The following is a 16,455-nucleotide window of genomic DNA, read 5'->3' as shown; positions in this document are numbered from 1 at the left end:
ATACTTTGTGAAGTTATGAGCACTGAAATTTTTCTTAATTTAGGTAGAAAGATGTCACCTAGAAGTAGAAAGTGGAAAATTCTCCAGGGTGGTAGAATGCTAACAGCTAATCGGATGGACTCTCCACACTTTAGCTGATTTCAGTAATTTGAAACTGTTAATTACTGTTCACAGTGATAAATTAACATCCATAGGATGCAACTCTATATTAACAGATATTAACCATTTGCTTTTTTGTGGGAGATATTACAGGACGCTGGATGCAAGAGTCTGTCAGATTAGCTGTCACTCATCAGTCTGCTTGAATAATTTCCAAACAACTGCTATACAGTATCTGCAAAGAACAGCAACATGTCATCTGCAGTGGTTTTGAACAGATTCCAAAATCCAAAAGTTTCCTCAACTCAATGGAAAACTAATAGAAAGCTTAGTGGAAGGAAAGCTCATTTCAGAATCTGGGTATAAAATGCGGTGGAATAGAATCCAAGACAAGAAACAAGAAAATGGCAGTCTAATATTGGCTTAAAAATGTAGTCAGGCAACAGGGAATAAAAGTCAGGCAACAAGGAATCATGGACAACAAAGTTAAAAAAAAAAAAAAGCATTGAGGGGAAATGGAAGGGTCTTGCAAAGAGAGGCACCAAAACCGACTGGCTTTTAACTGCTGGGAAGGTGATTGAGTGACAAGAGAATCAGGTTCAACTAATTAGTAGCATGTACTGCAGTTGGGTGCATGACCTGATCAAAGGAAGTTGGGGGAAAATGACTAATAATCAGAGAAATTAACCCAAAGAGTTTGAAACAAGACAGAAAAAAGTTCTAACAAAGCTAAAAGCTAGACAGAGAGTCACATATCAGGTTGTAATTGAACAAATGATTGTGTTTTCTTTTTTGCAACTTTCTATATAAACTTCTTATCAAAAATTACAATATGTTTACATTCAAGACTGATTGGCTTCGGTAGCAAATCAATCATAGTTACGCATATAATTTTAAAGTGTTTTAACCAACATGTTTTGCATCTCTGGCTCTTTGGTTTTTGGAAGAGAATCAGTCAAATATAAATAGGCAAGATAGACCCAAAGTCACATTCTGTTGTTAGATTCTCATCTCAAACAGACCTTCTTAGACGTATCCATCGTTGTCTGGGTAAATTAAAATGTCTTGATCAGTGTTGAATTAACAAGTCTTTAATTTCCAAAAAACGTTTGACGTCTCAAACTCAGTAACTGTCTCATTGAGCCTTGAAGGAGCCCTTGTTTCTGACGATCATTAGCCTAATGTCCCGTTTCCTTTCCCCCTCCCCAGAGGATCAAGGCAGTGGCGGCTCCAGCAAAGTCAGGCGTGAGCTCTCGCCCGAAAGAGTACAATTTGAAGAGCAGCGAGCTGACACAGCCTCTGGACCCGAACGGGAACAATGGTTTGATCAAGCCCACCCACACCATTGTAGAAACAATGATGTGAGCGCTCTCTGTGAGAGGAATACGATTGATGTGCTTACTGTGTTATTATATTTTGCTAACTTTGATAAGGGTAGGTTTACATTGTCCAATATATTCGTATTAGAGATACCATGGTTTGATTTCTATTAAAAAGAGATATATTTTATTGTTATAATTGTTTTTCTCTTGTAATTTGTTTTTTACTCTACTGATATTGTTGATGTTACAAATGTTGTTGCTATAGTTCGCACTGATCTCAGTTAAAGCAGTATTTTTAAATAGAACCTGTTCAATGTTTACTACTTTTCTGTTGATTCCGAGAAGACGAGGAATTCGAAGAAGGCACAAGAAGTGACTCACTTCTCACGAATTCAAGTAACAAAGTGGGCAATTAGCTGAAAAATGACTTCAAATCTCTAAATCGTTCACGTGTGATTGTGATTCCTTATTCAAAATGCTCTCAGACTCCATTTGTGCAGATCATAATAGAGACAATACGGGACATAAACTCCTTCAGTTACATGATAAACAAGGCCTTGGCTCGTTCAAACAAAGATCCAGCCTAAAAAAAAAACAAGTCAAATATTTTAAAAATAAAGAGAAAAAGAGTTGAGAAAGAAAAAGTTTTTAGAGTATGTGTGTCCTGCCTCTGTGACTACTTAGTCCAGCCCCAGTGCATTTATTGAAACCTCTCTTTGCACTTTATGTCGTATCACCTTTAATGTAGAATTTGCTCTTATTTAAGAGGAAATGTTTTTAGCTTTTAACTTTTTGATATTAACTTTGACACAGAGCATCTAGTTTTCTGCCCGCTAAAAATAATGACAGGACAGAGTAGGACTATATCAAATACTCAGATTTTTTTTAAAAATCATCAGCGAGATCTGGGAAGACGTCGTTTTGTCATGTTACTTTTATTCTAAAATACCTGACAGTTATCTCCATTTTGCTGATTTCAGTAGCAGGTTTGCTCGACAGGACATCTGGTTGTAGCCTGCAATGTTAAAACTGTGTTTGTGTTTTAGAATTGAAACTGTTAATAATTCACATTTGCCTTTTTCTGACAATTTTTCACTGTGCATCACCTGAACATCATCACAGAATCTACTGAAATGTGTTTCTCCAGGATAGACTATCTAGAATCTTTACTGCACCTTTTCGGTGTGCAATAATGACATATAAATTGTATGCTTTGTCCATTGAAAATACATAATTATGACTGATTGGCTGATGCAACTGGACACAAAGCTTAAAAAAATAAAAATGTTTTCCTCAAATGTGTGCAAGAGCCATTGCGTTTTCTTGCTGCTTTTGCTACTTGGAAACTCTGATGTACCAAAGCATTTCTTTTTGTCTCAAAGTTATCCCCTTCAAGATGCATATTGCATCATGTCTATATAGATAAAATAAACATATTTTCCTTGGATTGTTTGTGTGCCGTTTTCTTTACTCTGCATTATGTATTGTTTGAAAAGTAGACACTGCTGCTTATAGAGCTACAATGGGTCAGCTAAAGCAGGCGACAGCATCTAAAACTTCTGTGTTGGTATTTCTGGAGTTCAGAAATACAGTCGGCCATGACGATCTGATAGACTGGAAAAGGGGATGAGGTTGTTGATTATTCTCTTAAATTTGTTCTGATTCTACTTGATAAACCAAGACTGTTTTGAATCTGAGAAAACAAAGTGGCCCACTTTTATTCAACATGTATACATGCTCACCCCTAGCTCTGATGATCAAATATTGCAACATCTCTTCCTACACACAAACTAACACAACTGTATTTTTTTTTGTGTTATTACATAGCCACAGTCAGTTACAGTCAAAATGTGTATCCATAATTTTAAGAAGCTGGTAAGTCAGACTTGTCTCCGTTTTAAAGCAGAAAAGGCAAGTGGTTTGCTTCCTCCTTTTCTGCTTTAAAACAAAATCTCGATATCAGTACTTGAATGGAGTTAATGAGGGTGAACAAACAAGTAGCATACGTTTCTGAATCCATCTCAGACGGTACATCAGTCTCCAAATATCAAAACCACCACCAAAGCACAGGGTTCCCATCAAGACACAGAAAGGTTTATGGGTATGTTCACCTTCATTAAATTAGTCTCAAATGGTTTCTTCAAAAATAAAGAGAGTTGTGCTGCTAGGCAAATAAATCACTCCTGTTCAAATTTACTGTGAACATGAATCATGTATTGGAGTCGTCCTGCATATGCCTCATCTTGCCCCAAAATAGCAGTACAAGAACAAATTTAAAGTTCCTTTCACCAAGGTTAAAGCTTTTATGTTTAAATTTCACCACATTTACAACTGAATTCAGTTGTAAAAGCTATAAACCAATCATTTTAGTTTCAAGTCTGTATTTATTACTTAATCTGAGATATGTGGCTGAAATATACAAGTGAAATAAGGATTTGGTAACTGGTCTTAGACTCATTACTGGATGATTTCAATTTAATCTGAATCCAACTGTGATTAGAATATATTAATTTGGTTTTAACTGGGTTACATTTGTTATAAATCCAATACAGTTGTCTTGTAATTGGCCAACTGAAGGATATTTTAACCGTTTCCATATAGGTAAACATAACTGAATCATGAATAAAGATCATTACATTCATTTTTGGCTAAGAAAAACTGACTCGTTTCAGCTCTGCAAAAAAAATGGGTCACAGAGTACACGTTCTAAAAGTTGGACACTTATATTACAGTTTTGTAACTTTATTACAATAAATAAAATAAAAAAAACTGGACTGCTTGCTAAGTTAAAATCCAATATTAGTGGTCATTTTGACCAAAACATACAAATTCACAGAAGATTTGGAATTAAAAAAAACTAAAAGTACAGAAACACATTCAGGTTAGCTTGCACAAAGATCCTGAAACATTATATGCCTTTACTAAAAAAAAAAAGACACTGCACATCATAATGCATTTTACAAAAACATTGTAATACTAAGAGAAGACCTTTAAAACGGGCCTCGACATTGAATGACATTGCATGAGAAGTCTGAAACAAGCTCACCCAACTATAAATTTGCCTCTGAGGCTGTTACAAATGGGACACCAACATATTCACACCAGCCACCACATAACTTAACGTAATCTTTCAGATCAGTGCGTTCATTTTATTACAAAAAGAATGAATTACCACATCCTACTTTTAAACTAAAAAAGTGCACTCTCACAAAGTTCCCTGTAAGAACATAGAAAATAAGGATTTGCATACAGCTTGCATCCTTAGCGTTTCATGTTAGAAAGAGCAGAATGTCCAGAAAAGTTGTGAAAATTGAATTTGAGCTCTTAAAAAAAAAAGTAAACAGTGTTTGAACATGTGCAAAATGAACATGACCCACATCTTTGTAAATGTGTGACAGAAGCAAATACTGAAAAAAAAAAGTGGACATTAAAAGAAATCATTTGTGCACACAAACATCCCTCTGGAACAATTCAGAGCATAATCATAATTCAAGTGTCATAAACAGGTTCAATTGACCTCAAGTGTTTTTGTGGAATTAAAATATAAAGTTGTTGGCAGGTGTCAGGGAGTGCTCAGGACTATTCAAGGGCTCATCCGCTTTTTAGGGCAGCCAGTGCTGGGCAGAGGCCAGAAAACCAAGGCAGTGAGCCAACTCATGGCTGAAATAACTCAAATAAGTGCAATGTTCCTTGATCTCACCAACGCCTGGTGTCTCTACGTTAGTGCTTTCCATGCATATAAACCAATGCATTCCGTGTGGAAAAATAAAACCAGTGGCAACAAGAACGTTAAAACATATTAGATCTTTAGCTGCGAGTGTGCACATCATGCGATCCTGCAGAGTGAAGACATGTGCGTTGACGTCCTGGCCCCCGTCAGAAGCAATGACTCTTCGGTTATATAACCCTCCATGTGGCTGTGCCTCTGGCGAGGAGGAGGGGGGCGGGGGAGAACAGGAGGGACGGAGTGATAGGGGACTCTGTTCTGAAGCCTCAGTCTCCAAAGAACTAAATCATCTGAACACAGCAGTGACCAAAAGCAACAGTCGTGTAATGTTGAGTGAGAGAGAGATGCTCTGAGGCAGACTGTGGTTGTTCCTGTGTGCAGAACACGAGCGTAAAGGTCCATCAGAGAGCTACAATGCGACAAACTGAACCACGTGTGTTGCATGTGTGAGGTCCCAGCGCTGCAGTGTTCCACTTTCATCCCCCCCGTGTTCACAGGGCGATGCTGTTGGTCCTGTAGTTGGCGAAGCAGAGAAGCGAGCTCGAGGGGTCGTCACAGTTGTTGGGCAGCTCCGCGTAAACGGCTGCCAGTGGATTCCTGCTAATGACCAGATCCAGGCAGTCTCCGGCCTCCATAATTAGAGGCACAGTGAGACAACAGTCCAAGTCCCTGGTCCTCACGCGGTTCACCTGGAAGACCACAGCCACCAATTAACATTCAACTTTGCATTTGTTTAACCCATTAAAACTGAAGTGAAGTTTTTCTTGTAAGTCGTTTCTTTGGGATTTAAAGCGCAGCGCAGTGCTTCTCAAACCTTTTTAAACTAGTGGCACATTTCCAGAGTGCAAAACAGAGTTTCACATCAGGACTTTGACTTTTTCAATTTGTTGTCGATTTGATTATGGATTAAAAATATATATGCAAAACACTAAGGCAGCTTGTGGCAGAAGCAAACAAAAACATGTGGGCTAATGGTCCCTAAAGTCCAGAATTGAGAACCTCTGCTTTATGTGAGACAGGGTTTGTTGACGGAGATACAAACAGTAAATAGTGCCGAGTTAATATGTGCCATGCCGACAGGCATATTACTGAAGATGATAGATTGCTGAAAGAAAGTGAAACTGTATCTCAGTATAGTTTAAAGTGCACACACACAATCAGGTTGTTTTTGGCGTTTTTTTTGTTGTTTTTTTCAGTCAAGCTGTATAGACTGCATGAATGTTCATGAGGGAAAAGAGGTGAAATTATCAAAATCTCAAGTTTTGCTAAAAAGATGGTATTTTAATGGGGCAGGGTTTACATTTAAAAGCAACATTATTTAAGTAAGTATGTCGACAGAGCATACCGATTATTCCAATGAGCTCTGCAACAAGTTATTTCAGCTTTCTTGCCCCCCCCTCATATAGTTTTAACCTGTTCAAAGAGAAACAGTACCTGAAGTATCCGGTCATAAGGTTTCAGACCAGCTTGTTCAGCGGGGCCGTCCGGCCTAATCATGTTGACATAAACTCCTTTTTCCAAGAGCCCATCTGATACACTGAAACCAAAGTCGTGGCTCTCAAGATCCTTCCTTAGAGAGACCTGCAAACAAGAAACAATTACAGTTGCACACGTGCATATGAAGCCGTATGGAATGTTTAAATTTAACAAATTTGACCGTGTACTGCCGGTCACTGGACACTGGGCTAAATGGCAACTCCTTGCCGACAGCAACACTTTGTTTCCGTTAGCCAATGTGGAAACACTAAACCAGCTGGAGCAACCACGGCTTTATGCCTCCGAATTATGCGTTTCGTTTTGGAAGAACAGCGGATTCATCCACAATCAAACAGCAGCTATAAAGATGTTGTTCAGATAACTTTCCATGACATGAGAAAAGTTGTATCAACTCCAAATAAGATTATTACTCTGTGGAGGACAGTCATGTGTTTCTTTATTGCCAGCCAAACATAACCTAAGGCAGGCGGCAACAGGTGTGTCAGAGATAACTGCTAGTACATTGTGTGCAGTTTCAGGTGAAGCTGCAAATTAATTTTTTACTGTATTAAAAGCAGTTCGATTTTTTTTTTAAATAATGTGAACATTGTGTGTGAGCCGTTGCCCGGTGTAACATTTCCTGTCGTACATCTTGTAAATTTTGCGCGGCGATGTTGAACACCGTTTCATATCTGATCTGAGCACATTTTTCTTTATTTAGTTGTACGGTTGCTTCCCGTTTCATATTTTTCCTTCCTAGCAATGTCTCAAACCAAATCATGGAACACGTTTTAACAATCACGACTCTTCTCTTGTGATACCAGTCTGTTTTCTTTGCTTCTATAATTTGTTGATTCTGATGATCCCGCTGTCCTTTCATTGGGAGGAGACAGGGCAGCAATTCACATAGTTCAGTTACTGTAAAAGAAGTAAAGGAGACACGAGTGGGTCTGAGACGGCACTACGCTGAAAACGTATTTGGTTGTGTGGAAATCAGCAAGTGGGCTCAAAAAACATGTGCACAGCGCAGAGTCTCAGAAACATGTTTGCATGCCCCTTCCCCCGTTTTCTGTTTGGAAAAATGTGTAAAAACGAGGCAGACGTGATGTTCTATAGCCAGCATCTGTGCTGGTATGAGTTATTTATATTAGGCCTCAAGGCATGAGGGACTTGGGTCATAGTATGTTTGGATTCAGAACTTGACATGGTTCATAATGCAGAAAATCAAATGTACAGGGTACTTGTTAAATATTCATATAAACTGATTTTTTTTTTAAATTATATTTATTGTAATGTCCAATGCTGGCAATAGTTACTCTGTTAAAATCGTTTTAAATTCTGCTGGTAAAATTAGTCGGGTTAGTGCGCTATATGATACATTTCCAGTATTATCACGCATCTTATGAAGCCTTTCCATAGAAGTAAACATCCATTAAGCCTTTTTCTTCAACTGTGGATGAGGCACACATCCTCAATTCACCTTCTGCAGTGCCAGGGATGAAGGGGACAGAATATCAGAGGGGTCCCCTTTGGCCCTGGATGATCCATCTCTGGCTCCTGCCATGTTCAGGCTTTTGTTTTTAGACCTGCCGTGGATTCCTTCCGTCTTTGTTGGACTAATCTCAGAGCGCAACACTGAGTCTTCACTGGTCTTGGTCTCCTCCAGGTACAGACTGAGTGTGCTGCCTGTCATAGAGGCCTGGAAGAGTCGACATGGGCAGGAATTATTTCAATACGATGTAGTAAACCAAAAAACAAAACAAAAAAATAAAGGAAGCATGCATGCATTTTCTAATGTAGCCTAGTATGCAGATTAGCAGCTGAGGCGTTGTGTAAAACCTTTCCTTGGTCAATCTGGCAGCAGGTGCCCGACTTGTCTTGTCAGATTTAATAAGAGATTACTCACTGATGGTTATCATAATGCTTCATCAGGCATGTTCATTAAAGCTGGGATAAGCCCGAGGAATCAGAAGGACAAAGCAGATGGAGGCCACCTACTTCCAGTTCCCTGAGAATCCCAGACTGACCACAGGTCTCGAGGTCCTGGAGAGCCTGGGACCAGAAGCTGTCGTCTTTGTTCAACGTGCCATGGCAGGAAGGGGGGCTGACGAATCTATGACAGTGCAGGAACCATAACATAAGAGCAACCCTGCAAAGTCTGGAGGGGACTGCTGCATAGAAAAGCAGCATGGGAAATGTAGTTTCTTTTGGCTGCTGCACTGGAGAGCCCCAAACAATAAAAAAAAAACAAAAAAGTTGATTTTTTTTTTTTTTTTTTTTTTAACTGTAAATTGGCTCAGGAAGGGACTGAAAGGAGTCCGACTAGATTTAGAAAAAAAGCAAGAAAGAAACGCAACAAGTTCAAAAGGGTCAAGCTTGAGGAGACATGAGGCAGATGTATCCTTAAGTCTTTTAGTTGCTTTCAGAGGAAAATGTTTTTGCATTTTGTGTGGAAAAGGGATGACAGGGCATCTGATTGTGACACCAGAGAGCTTGCGAACAGTTAATAAAGCAGATCAGAGATAGAATACCTGAGAAAGAAGAAAAAAAAAATGACAGATTGGAAAAGCACACAACATGTATGCACACAACATGATAAAACAGGTGCAGAGAGATTTCTCAACAAAAAGAACAGCAACATGTTCAGACTAAGAATACGGCTCTGATCAGAGTTACCGTTCTCTGTTCCACCATCAAAGCTACAAGCAATTTAAAGTCATGATTTCAATTGGTGTCTTGCATCTGATTGTAAAGATTTAGAGCACATGTCAGTTTATGTTCACCATTACAACCATTTAATAACAGGGTTTTTTTTCCATGTCAAATTTAATTTGCGCAACTGGCCATTTACTTCGGCTCATTTCAAACCTTTATTTTGAAATCATTAGACAAAAATGTCACTCGCCACTCAAGTCTCGTGTGATATCCAGAAGATGCACTAATATGCAAATAAGTAGACAACTTGGAATCAAACACCCTCCCTGAATGAAGAGAGATAAATGAGATAAGAGGAAGCATTACTCAGACAACTTCACCACCGCACGACTACCAGCTGAACCAAATTTAATTCAAAACCTGTGTAGACTATTAAAATCTGGGAGAAAGCATAAAGAGTTCAGTTGCACAAAAACAAATTTGAAATTGTTTTTTTAATGGTTGTAGTAGTGAGCATTTTTTCTTACAAATAGATGAAATAGTGTATGTTTATTTCTGGAAGAACTGAAAACTTTGCATTAAATTTCCAGGTTTTTCTGATCTGACCAGAACTGTATCTTTTAAACAAAAGGAAAATATATATATAAAAAAAACAAAACATGAAATTCACCACCTAAAGATACGTTGACACAGATGTTGACAATGAGAGAACTTTAAGATTCCTACAGATTGCCAGCGCAACACGCAATATATTTATTTGATTTGATTCAACCCAGCAATATCAGTGCATCTTATGATATTGTGATAACTCTAACCTAAAGGTATAAACTTGCTCTCAGTTACTGCAGATGGAGCCAACATACTATTGTCACTTAAATATCATACAACCCATTGCTAATGTCCACATTTTTCAAACTGTGGTACAGCATTCAGTGCATTTTTTGATTTACAAATATTTATTCGTAGTTTGCAGTCCAGTTATGAAAGCTTAGCAATATTTAGCCTTCTCATTTCACTGCTACAATTCAGTGTTAGCAGCCATGAATGACATCAACAAGAACAAACCTGAAATGCTTTTATAAAGAGCAAATGAATGAATAAATATAATTGGAACATTGTTGTTGAACAGGACATTTCTTCTCAGTTGCTTGGAAACATAACCTCAGCCCTCCGGACTCACCCAGGTATCTTGTCCCACTCATCCTCAGTGAATCCTCCATCGTACAGCCCTGCTTGCAGTCCCAAACCTCCAGAGCCGGAGGGCGTGTGGCTTCTGTGCTTCGGGCGCCTCCAGTCAAGTGGATTTAGGAGTAAATCAGATGTTTTGTGCAGATATAGTCCTGAAAGAAAATTAGATTCCCCCCCCCCGCCTTGTTCTTACAGACATTTTATATTTTTGCTCTTTTGTGCAAATAAATTAAATGTCTCAGATCAAACAAATCTGAGACAACAACAAACAAAATCTTTTAATCTGCTTCATGTTGCCAGGCAGAATCTGTTCAAGTAATTTGCCGATTCCACATGTCTAGAGGTGATCAGGCCTGGTTGTGACTGATGAAATTAATGCCTAAAATAAAAGAAATAATCACAATTTATGATTCAATAATAAATGATTGAAGACCTCTTTGACTGCTGTTTTTTGGTTTTATTCAGATTACTCTGACATTGAAATTCCTTTGATGACTAGAAATGTGTGTGCGTCCTAGAATAATAAAAGCAGAAGAATTTAATATTGGGGTAAATATTTTTCCACTGTCCTGTCCTCGCACCCACCTTGGCTAATGTAGCCTGCATCAAACGCCGCACTGTCCCAGGAGCTCATGGCCGAGTCTATGCTGGGAACATTGGCCGAGTAGACCTCTGAGAATTTGCTGGTTTTTTGGGAGCCTGTTAGTTCATCCTCTGGATCGCTCAGAAAGCCGCCTTCTTTGTCCACCGAACGCCGACAGTCAGACTCTGGGAATAAAAAGCAGAGCAGTTACTTGGGGGAAGATAATTTTCTTCTTTTTAATTCTTTTGAACTTCCTAATTTTAAACAGTTTTGTTTGCTTTTGTTTCCATTCATGTTTGTTTCCAAACATCTTGGAGCGTTGGGTCATTTTTGAAAACGTGAGTTAACTTTGGAAATAGATTTTTGAAAAATGGAAGCACATCTCTCAGGTTTCAACACAAGCAGAAACCTGAGAGATGCCAAATAGGCCTCCATAAACGCAGAATCAAAGCGATTTATATTCCAAGATGCGTCTTAATTTTCCACAAATCAAGTTATTTTTTGTTTTAAATCCTTTTACATTACTTTTCATCTTAGTCATTTGAAAATTTAACGGTTTCCATCTGAAAAGCAAATAATTCAAAAAAGGAGATCTATACGGTCAGCTTGTTTTTTGATTTTGAGGGTGACGGACTCCCCGGCCGTCTGCAGCAGATGAATGGCCTCGCTCAGAGGCTTCCCTTTAAGGCTGACCCCGTTGATGGCCAGAACTCGATCTCCTATGTGGATGGCCCCGGTTCTGCAGGGACAGGAAGGCAGAGGAGAAAGAGTTACCAGATTATACCAGCCAGCGACAACAGAGCCGGTTGGAGAATCCTGTCAGACTGCCAGCGATCGGACACAGACAGAAACAAAGAGGCTTCTTGTTGTTGAAAGAAACCAGCCAGCTATTGTTCAAGCATCTCATTTATCAAAAAAAAAACATCAGCAAACAAGCTTCACATGTTCTTAAACCTGCTCTTTGCTCACCTTTCTGCCAGACCTTTCTTGGTAAGGCCAGAAATGACGATGGGGTCGAAAGGTTCCTCTGTGCCAGATATCGTGATGCCCAGGGGTCCGTTAAACCTCTTCAGCTCAACTGTGTAGATTATGGAGCCTGACATCTCCAGCTCATCTACAGCAAAAAGCACACAATACCCCCAGGCACATAAAATGTGCAATAAAACACAGACGCACCTCAGTTAGAGCTCGATTGCTGGCTTACGGATCCTTATCAAACAAGGCTTGTAAACCTTAATAGCCTGAATATAATCCTTTACACCAAATACTTTAAAGTGTGCCGAGACCAAAGGTGGGAGCTCAGAAAAGCTTGACACCTCGATTATACGGTACTTTGCCCAAGTGTTCATTCCCCTTGAGCAGTTTCACATTTAGCCCCATTGGGTCTTTAGTTGGGATTTTATGTGAGAGAGCAGCACAAAGATCATAACTGATTTTTTTGGGGGGGAAGATACAAGTCTAAACGTTTATTACAAAATCAATCCACCTTTGCCAACATTTTCACATAAGCTTTGAACATCTTTCATCTGCTGAAGAAGGCAGTCCCACAGCATGATACCGTCATCACCTCATATCAACAAGGGGATGATGTTTTCAGGACGATGAGTTTTGGTTTTTTAAATGTGGGGTTTTGCGTGAAGGCCAGAAAAGGAGTCATCTTTTCAACAACAATTTTCTTCCATCAAAGTCTGATTTGTGGACGACAAAACTGAAAGTTATCCTATTGACAGATTATTCCCAACTGGGCAGTGCATCTCCTCCAAAACTACCATGGTCCTGTCAGCTGCTTCCCCTGATGATGACCGTGTCTTTGTAAATTTGCAGTTGTAGCAGTCTATTTCACTTTTTTGGGTTGGCTTAAACAGTGCTCTGTGTTTAAACAGGGTACTGTAAAAGCCAATGGTTTTCTGACTTTATCCCCAACCTATCTGCTTCTGTTCCTTGAGCTCTGTGACAAAGTCCTTCATAAAACAATTGTGTTATACTAAAGATTTAATTTCACATGGGTGGAATATTTTCTGATCAAGTTATTTCTGAAGTACGTTTGTTGCATTGAGGTTTAGGCATCACATTAATGTTGCAGGGGAGCTGAATACAAATGCAGCTCATTCATTTATACATTTCACAATCATACACTACATTGCATAGTTATGTAGAATCAACTAAGTGATTGGTTTTAAACTATACATTATTGATCCTATTTAACTGTACAGCCCCTTGCACCAACATTTAGTCCAAATAGGGCTTTTTAAAGGCAGCAAGTTGCTCTACACTGAGTGTAGAAATATGAACTCAAGATGTTTTGCACAGCCATAGATCTTGTATCACGAACTGGAGGAATGCTCTTTTTGTTTACTTTGAACATTAATATTTTATGAGCGGGACCCTTGTACCAATGTTGTCCTCGTCCTTCTGGATCCGCAGTTTGACCATGTCTTCGGCCTGCTGCAGGACATGCATGGCGTCCTCCATGGTGCAGTTCTCCAGGCGAATAGAGTCGATGGCCAGCAACCGGTCCCCGGGCTCCAGAGTGCCTGTTCTAGCAGACACAACCAAGAGCGAGATGATCACAACCATTAACCTGGACCAGAGGCAGCATCAGCAGAATCCTCTTAGCCTCAGTGGGATCTGTGGGGGTGACCGTAACCTCACCCTAAACCTAATCGACCCCGACTGAAATGTAGCTGCCCTACTGATCTAGTTATGATGGCTCAATCCTATTAGCCCTCCGTTACACCGCAGACATATCTTATCTGGTCCATGAGCGAGTCAGTGTAAACCTTGATCAACGTCGTCTCTGATGTGACCCGCAGCATCCAACTGTGGGGAAATGTACATATATGTATGATGGAACCCACCTGTGTGCTATGCTTCCTTTCCTGATGTCCGAGATGATGAGGGGCTTGCCAGGTTTCTTACTTGCTGGTAAAAGTGGGGAAAAAATGTTTTTATTTCATGTAGCAGCACAAAAGAACAGACAAGATTCTGAAAAATCAATCATTTTGCATCCCTTTCTATGACAACTTGGCTTTCCCTTTTGTTTTTTTGTTTTTGACCAGTGTCCTAATGAAGGACACTGGTACAGACCAGCATTATTCAGAGGTAATGAGCTATGTGCCTCCATGTTTTCACAAGTCTCAGTTTTATGGATCAGGGAACTCAGACTCCACAACTTGAAAGTGATGATGTGTGTTTGAGCAACACTGCCCCTTGCTGACAGTCCCTCAGACCTACCGCTGATGGTGATGCCCAGCTCCACTCCTCTGCGCTTCGGTAGTTTGACGTGGAAAGTGCCACTGCTTGGAACAACAGACTCTAATTTGGATTCAAACAGGGAAAAAAAAAAAAAAAAAAACAGAAAGGTGAAGCTTAACCAGACTTTAGGTTTTATCGTGAACATTTTTCAGTAGGCGATACCTGCAACATCAAATTCAACCTCCACTGTAACTTTGTTTGCCAGAGCAGAGTCTCTGAGCAGCTGATGAGCTTCTTCCAGAGTGCCATCTTCAGTCGGGATCCCATTGATGGACAACACTCTGTCTCCAACTTGCAACAGTCCACACCTATGTACCAAAACACATAAAGATGAAATGTATGTATTTATTACATCAAATGAATGTTATACAAGAAATGGAAAAAATATATATACATGTTAAAGACAAAGCAGGAAAAAAAAGCATATGTAGAAATAAAAATAGAGCATAATTAAATGAAAATATACAGAGAAATTTCAATAAAAGTAGATGAAACACAAAAATGTTAAAATATAAATGTAAGTAGAGCAAACTATAAAATACATAGTAAATGTTGAGGAGAAATGAGGATGAGAGGAAATAAACTAAAAATAAACGATGAAAATACAGACAGGAAGATAGAAAATAAATTAATAGATGTAAAAAGTGCAGTTATAAATATCAAAAACTGGTATATTTGTAAATAGAAAGAGATCATTTTCAATTCATAAAAAGATGAAATGTGTAAATTATACATCATAGCGGCTTGAGGTCCACACCATTTAAAATAATTTAGTATGTTCTGAGACATCTAGTCAAATTAAACTTGTTAGTGTCCCCTGCGTAGATTGTGTCTTCCTCTTGTGGCAGCAAGAGTAACTACATGACCGCCTGTGCCTCTGGTGTTCTGCTGTTGACAAAAAGACTCACTACTCTGAGTTTTCCCGATCAGTTTGTTAATCAAAACTAATTGAATTCTTAACTGCTAGGGTTTCGTTTACTCCCCTTAGAGCTCTGTAGTGCCTTCCTCCTCTTCAGCTCTACCAGCATAAACATCACGATCAAAGCAACAGGATAAGAATTTTACCAGCAGTAGCAGCGGGTACAAAACTGTATTGAAGATCAACTTATTGCAGACTACATCTTGCAACTCCAACCCTGCACATCAGAGCATTTACTAAAAGCAGCAAGTATGAAGTCAAATGGAGTCCCACAGAGCTGGCGTGAACACCTTTCTGGTATCTTTACATCAGCTTCAAATGGATCTCGCCAAGGAAGCGCTGATGTCTGGAGGAGGTAGGGAGCAGAAACAGGATGACACCATTACAGAGACCCCAAACTGTGCGGGAAACGTTAAATGCTGTCAACTGAAATTAATTCACTGAAAACCGAAGCTCGTTGACCTTGCATTGGAGGCTGAGGCACTAAAATCACAGTGGGTTGCTGTACTTTAGTCACTCATGTCAAACTGCTTCTGGACTAATCATGTTACAGGACCCGGGGGACACGGCCCCGCGCTGCCAGCACACACACACACATCATTAGTCTTGTAGGACAGACTTTATAAACTGGCCTCATTTAAGATGTGTGTTAACTACACAGCACCGTGCGCCGCGTTCTGAATTAATACGCCTAATTCTACCTTCGACCAGGAGGACGATGAACACGAGGCTTCAGAATCCCTTTTTTGTGTTTAATGCATCACTGATTTATTCAGTGAACCATTTCTCCAACCTTAAACAGAACCCGGTAAAGATGAGGGGCGTCAACCTGCATGACCACACTTCCTGATATTAACAAATGACCACTGACCAACAGTGTTCACAGTGCGAAGCTGCTGGCAGCATAGCTGGAAAAATGAAACGTAGCAGATGTTCCCATGCCTTCAGCCATCTTTTGTCCTTTCAGATTTATTCAGTGACCCCTCCTCCCCTTTGGTGATCAGGACATTTGAAATGTATTAGATTTCTGGGATCACACATATTTAAAAAATAAATAAATAAATTAAAATCGCTGACGACAATTATTGGTACCTTAAATCATCCGTTTAAAATAAATGCAACAAGCATTTTTATGCTGCATGTTTTTATGTTTTTTTTTTTTTTTTTTTTTTTTTTCCCATTTAAAAAAAAAAAAAAAAAATTAAATAAAAAAATTTTAAAAAATTTTTAA

General features: G+C 39.2%; 2 protein-coding genes across 8 annotated transcripts in view; one reads left to right on the top strand and one right to left on the bottom strand.

Moving 5' to 3' along the window:
- The window catches only part of LOC106934910 (sodium- and chloride-dependent taurine transporter-like), a 23,647-nt gene extending 20,779 nt beyond the window's left edge, over nucleotides 1-2,868 (top strand). For both annotated transcript variants that reach the window (XM_015015074.1, XM_015015075.1), the window contains exon 14: nucleotides 1,309-2,868. In XM_015015074.1, the coding sequence (XP_014870560.1) occupies nucleotides 1,309-1,464 (156 nt within the window). In that variant the 3' untranslated portion in view covers nucleotides 1,465-2,868. The remainder of the gene's footprint in view (nucleotides 1-1,308) is intronic.
- Nucleotides 2,869-4,373: 1,505 nt separating this feature from the next.
- Nucleotides 4,374-16,455, bottom strand: part of LOC106934908 (glutamate receptor-interacting protein 2-like) — a 37,075-nt gene continuing 24,993 nt past the window's right edge. For 5 of the 6 annotated variants that reach the window (XM_015015068.1, XM_015015070.1, XM_015015069.1 and 2 more), the window contains exons 13-24: nucleotides 14,468-14,613; nucleotides 14,285-14,365; nucleotides 13,909-13,972; nucleotides 13,444-13,589; nucleotides 12,020-12,164; nucleotides 11,650-11,789; nucleotides 11,053-11,235; nucleotides 10,460-10,619; nucleotides 8,623-8,737; nucleotides 8,105-8,323; nucleotides 6,583-6,729; nucleotides 4,374-5,837 (exon numbers count right to left, since the gene is read on the bottom strand). In XM_015015068.1, the coding sequence (XP_014870554.1) occupies nucleotides 5,640-5,837; nucleotides 6,583-6,729; nucleotides 8,105-8,323; nucleotides 8,623-8,737; nucleotides 10,460-10,619; nucleotides 11,053-11,235; nucleotides 11,650-11,789; nucleotides 12,020-12,164; nucleotides 13,444-13,589; nucleotides 13,909-13,972; nucleotides 14,285-14,365; nucleotides 14,468-14,613 (1,744 nt within the window). In that variant the 3' untranslated portion in view covers nucleotides 4,374-5,639. Of the gene's footprint in view, nucleotides 5,838-6,582; nucleotides 6,730-8,104; nucleotides 8,324-8,622; nucleotides 8,738-8,907; nucleotides 9,156-10,459; nucleotides 10,620-11,052; nucleotides 11,236-11,649; nucleotides 11,790-12,019; nucleotides 12,165-13,443; nucleotides 13,590-13,908; nucleotides 13,973-14,284; nucleotides 14,366-14,467; nucleotides 14,614-16,455 lie in introns of those variants that run through there. The other variant, XM_015015073.1, reaches the window with a different exon arrangement.

The sequence above is a fragment of the Poecilia latipinna genome, unplaced genomic scaffold (assembly GCF_001443285.1).
Source record: "Poecilia latipinna isolate Pla-1442-1.1 unplaced genomic scaffold, P_latipinna-1.0 Scaffold1881, whole genome shotgun sequence".
NCBI classification, from domain to species: Eukaryota; Metazoa; Chordata; class Actinopteri; order Cyprinodontiformes; family Poeciliidae; genus Poecilia; species Poecilia latipinna.
Note: the sequence above shows the minus strand (reverse complement) of the source record. Positions and strands in the feature narration are given on the sequence as shown.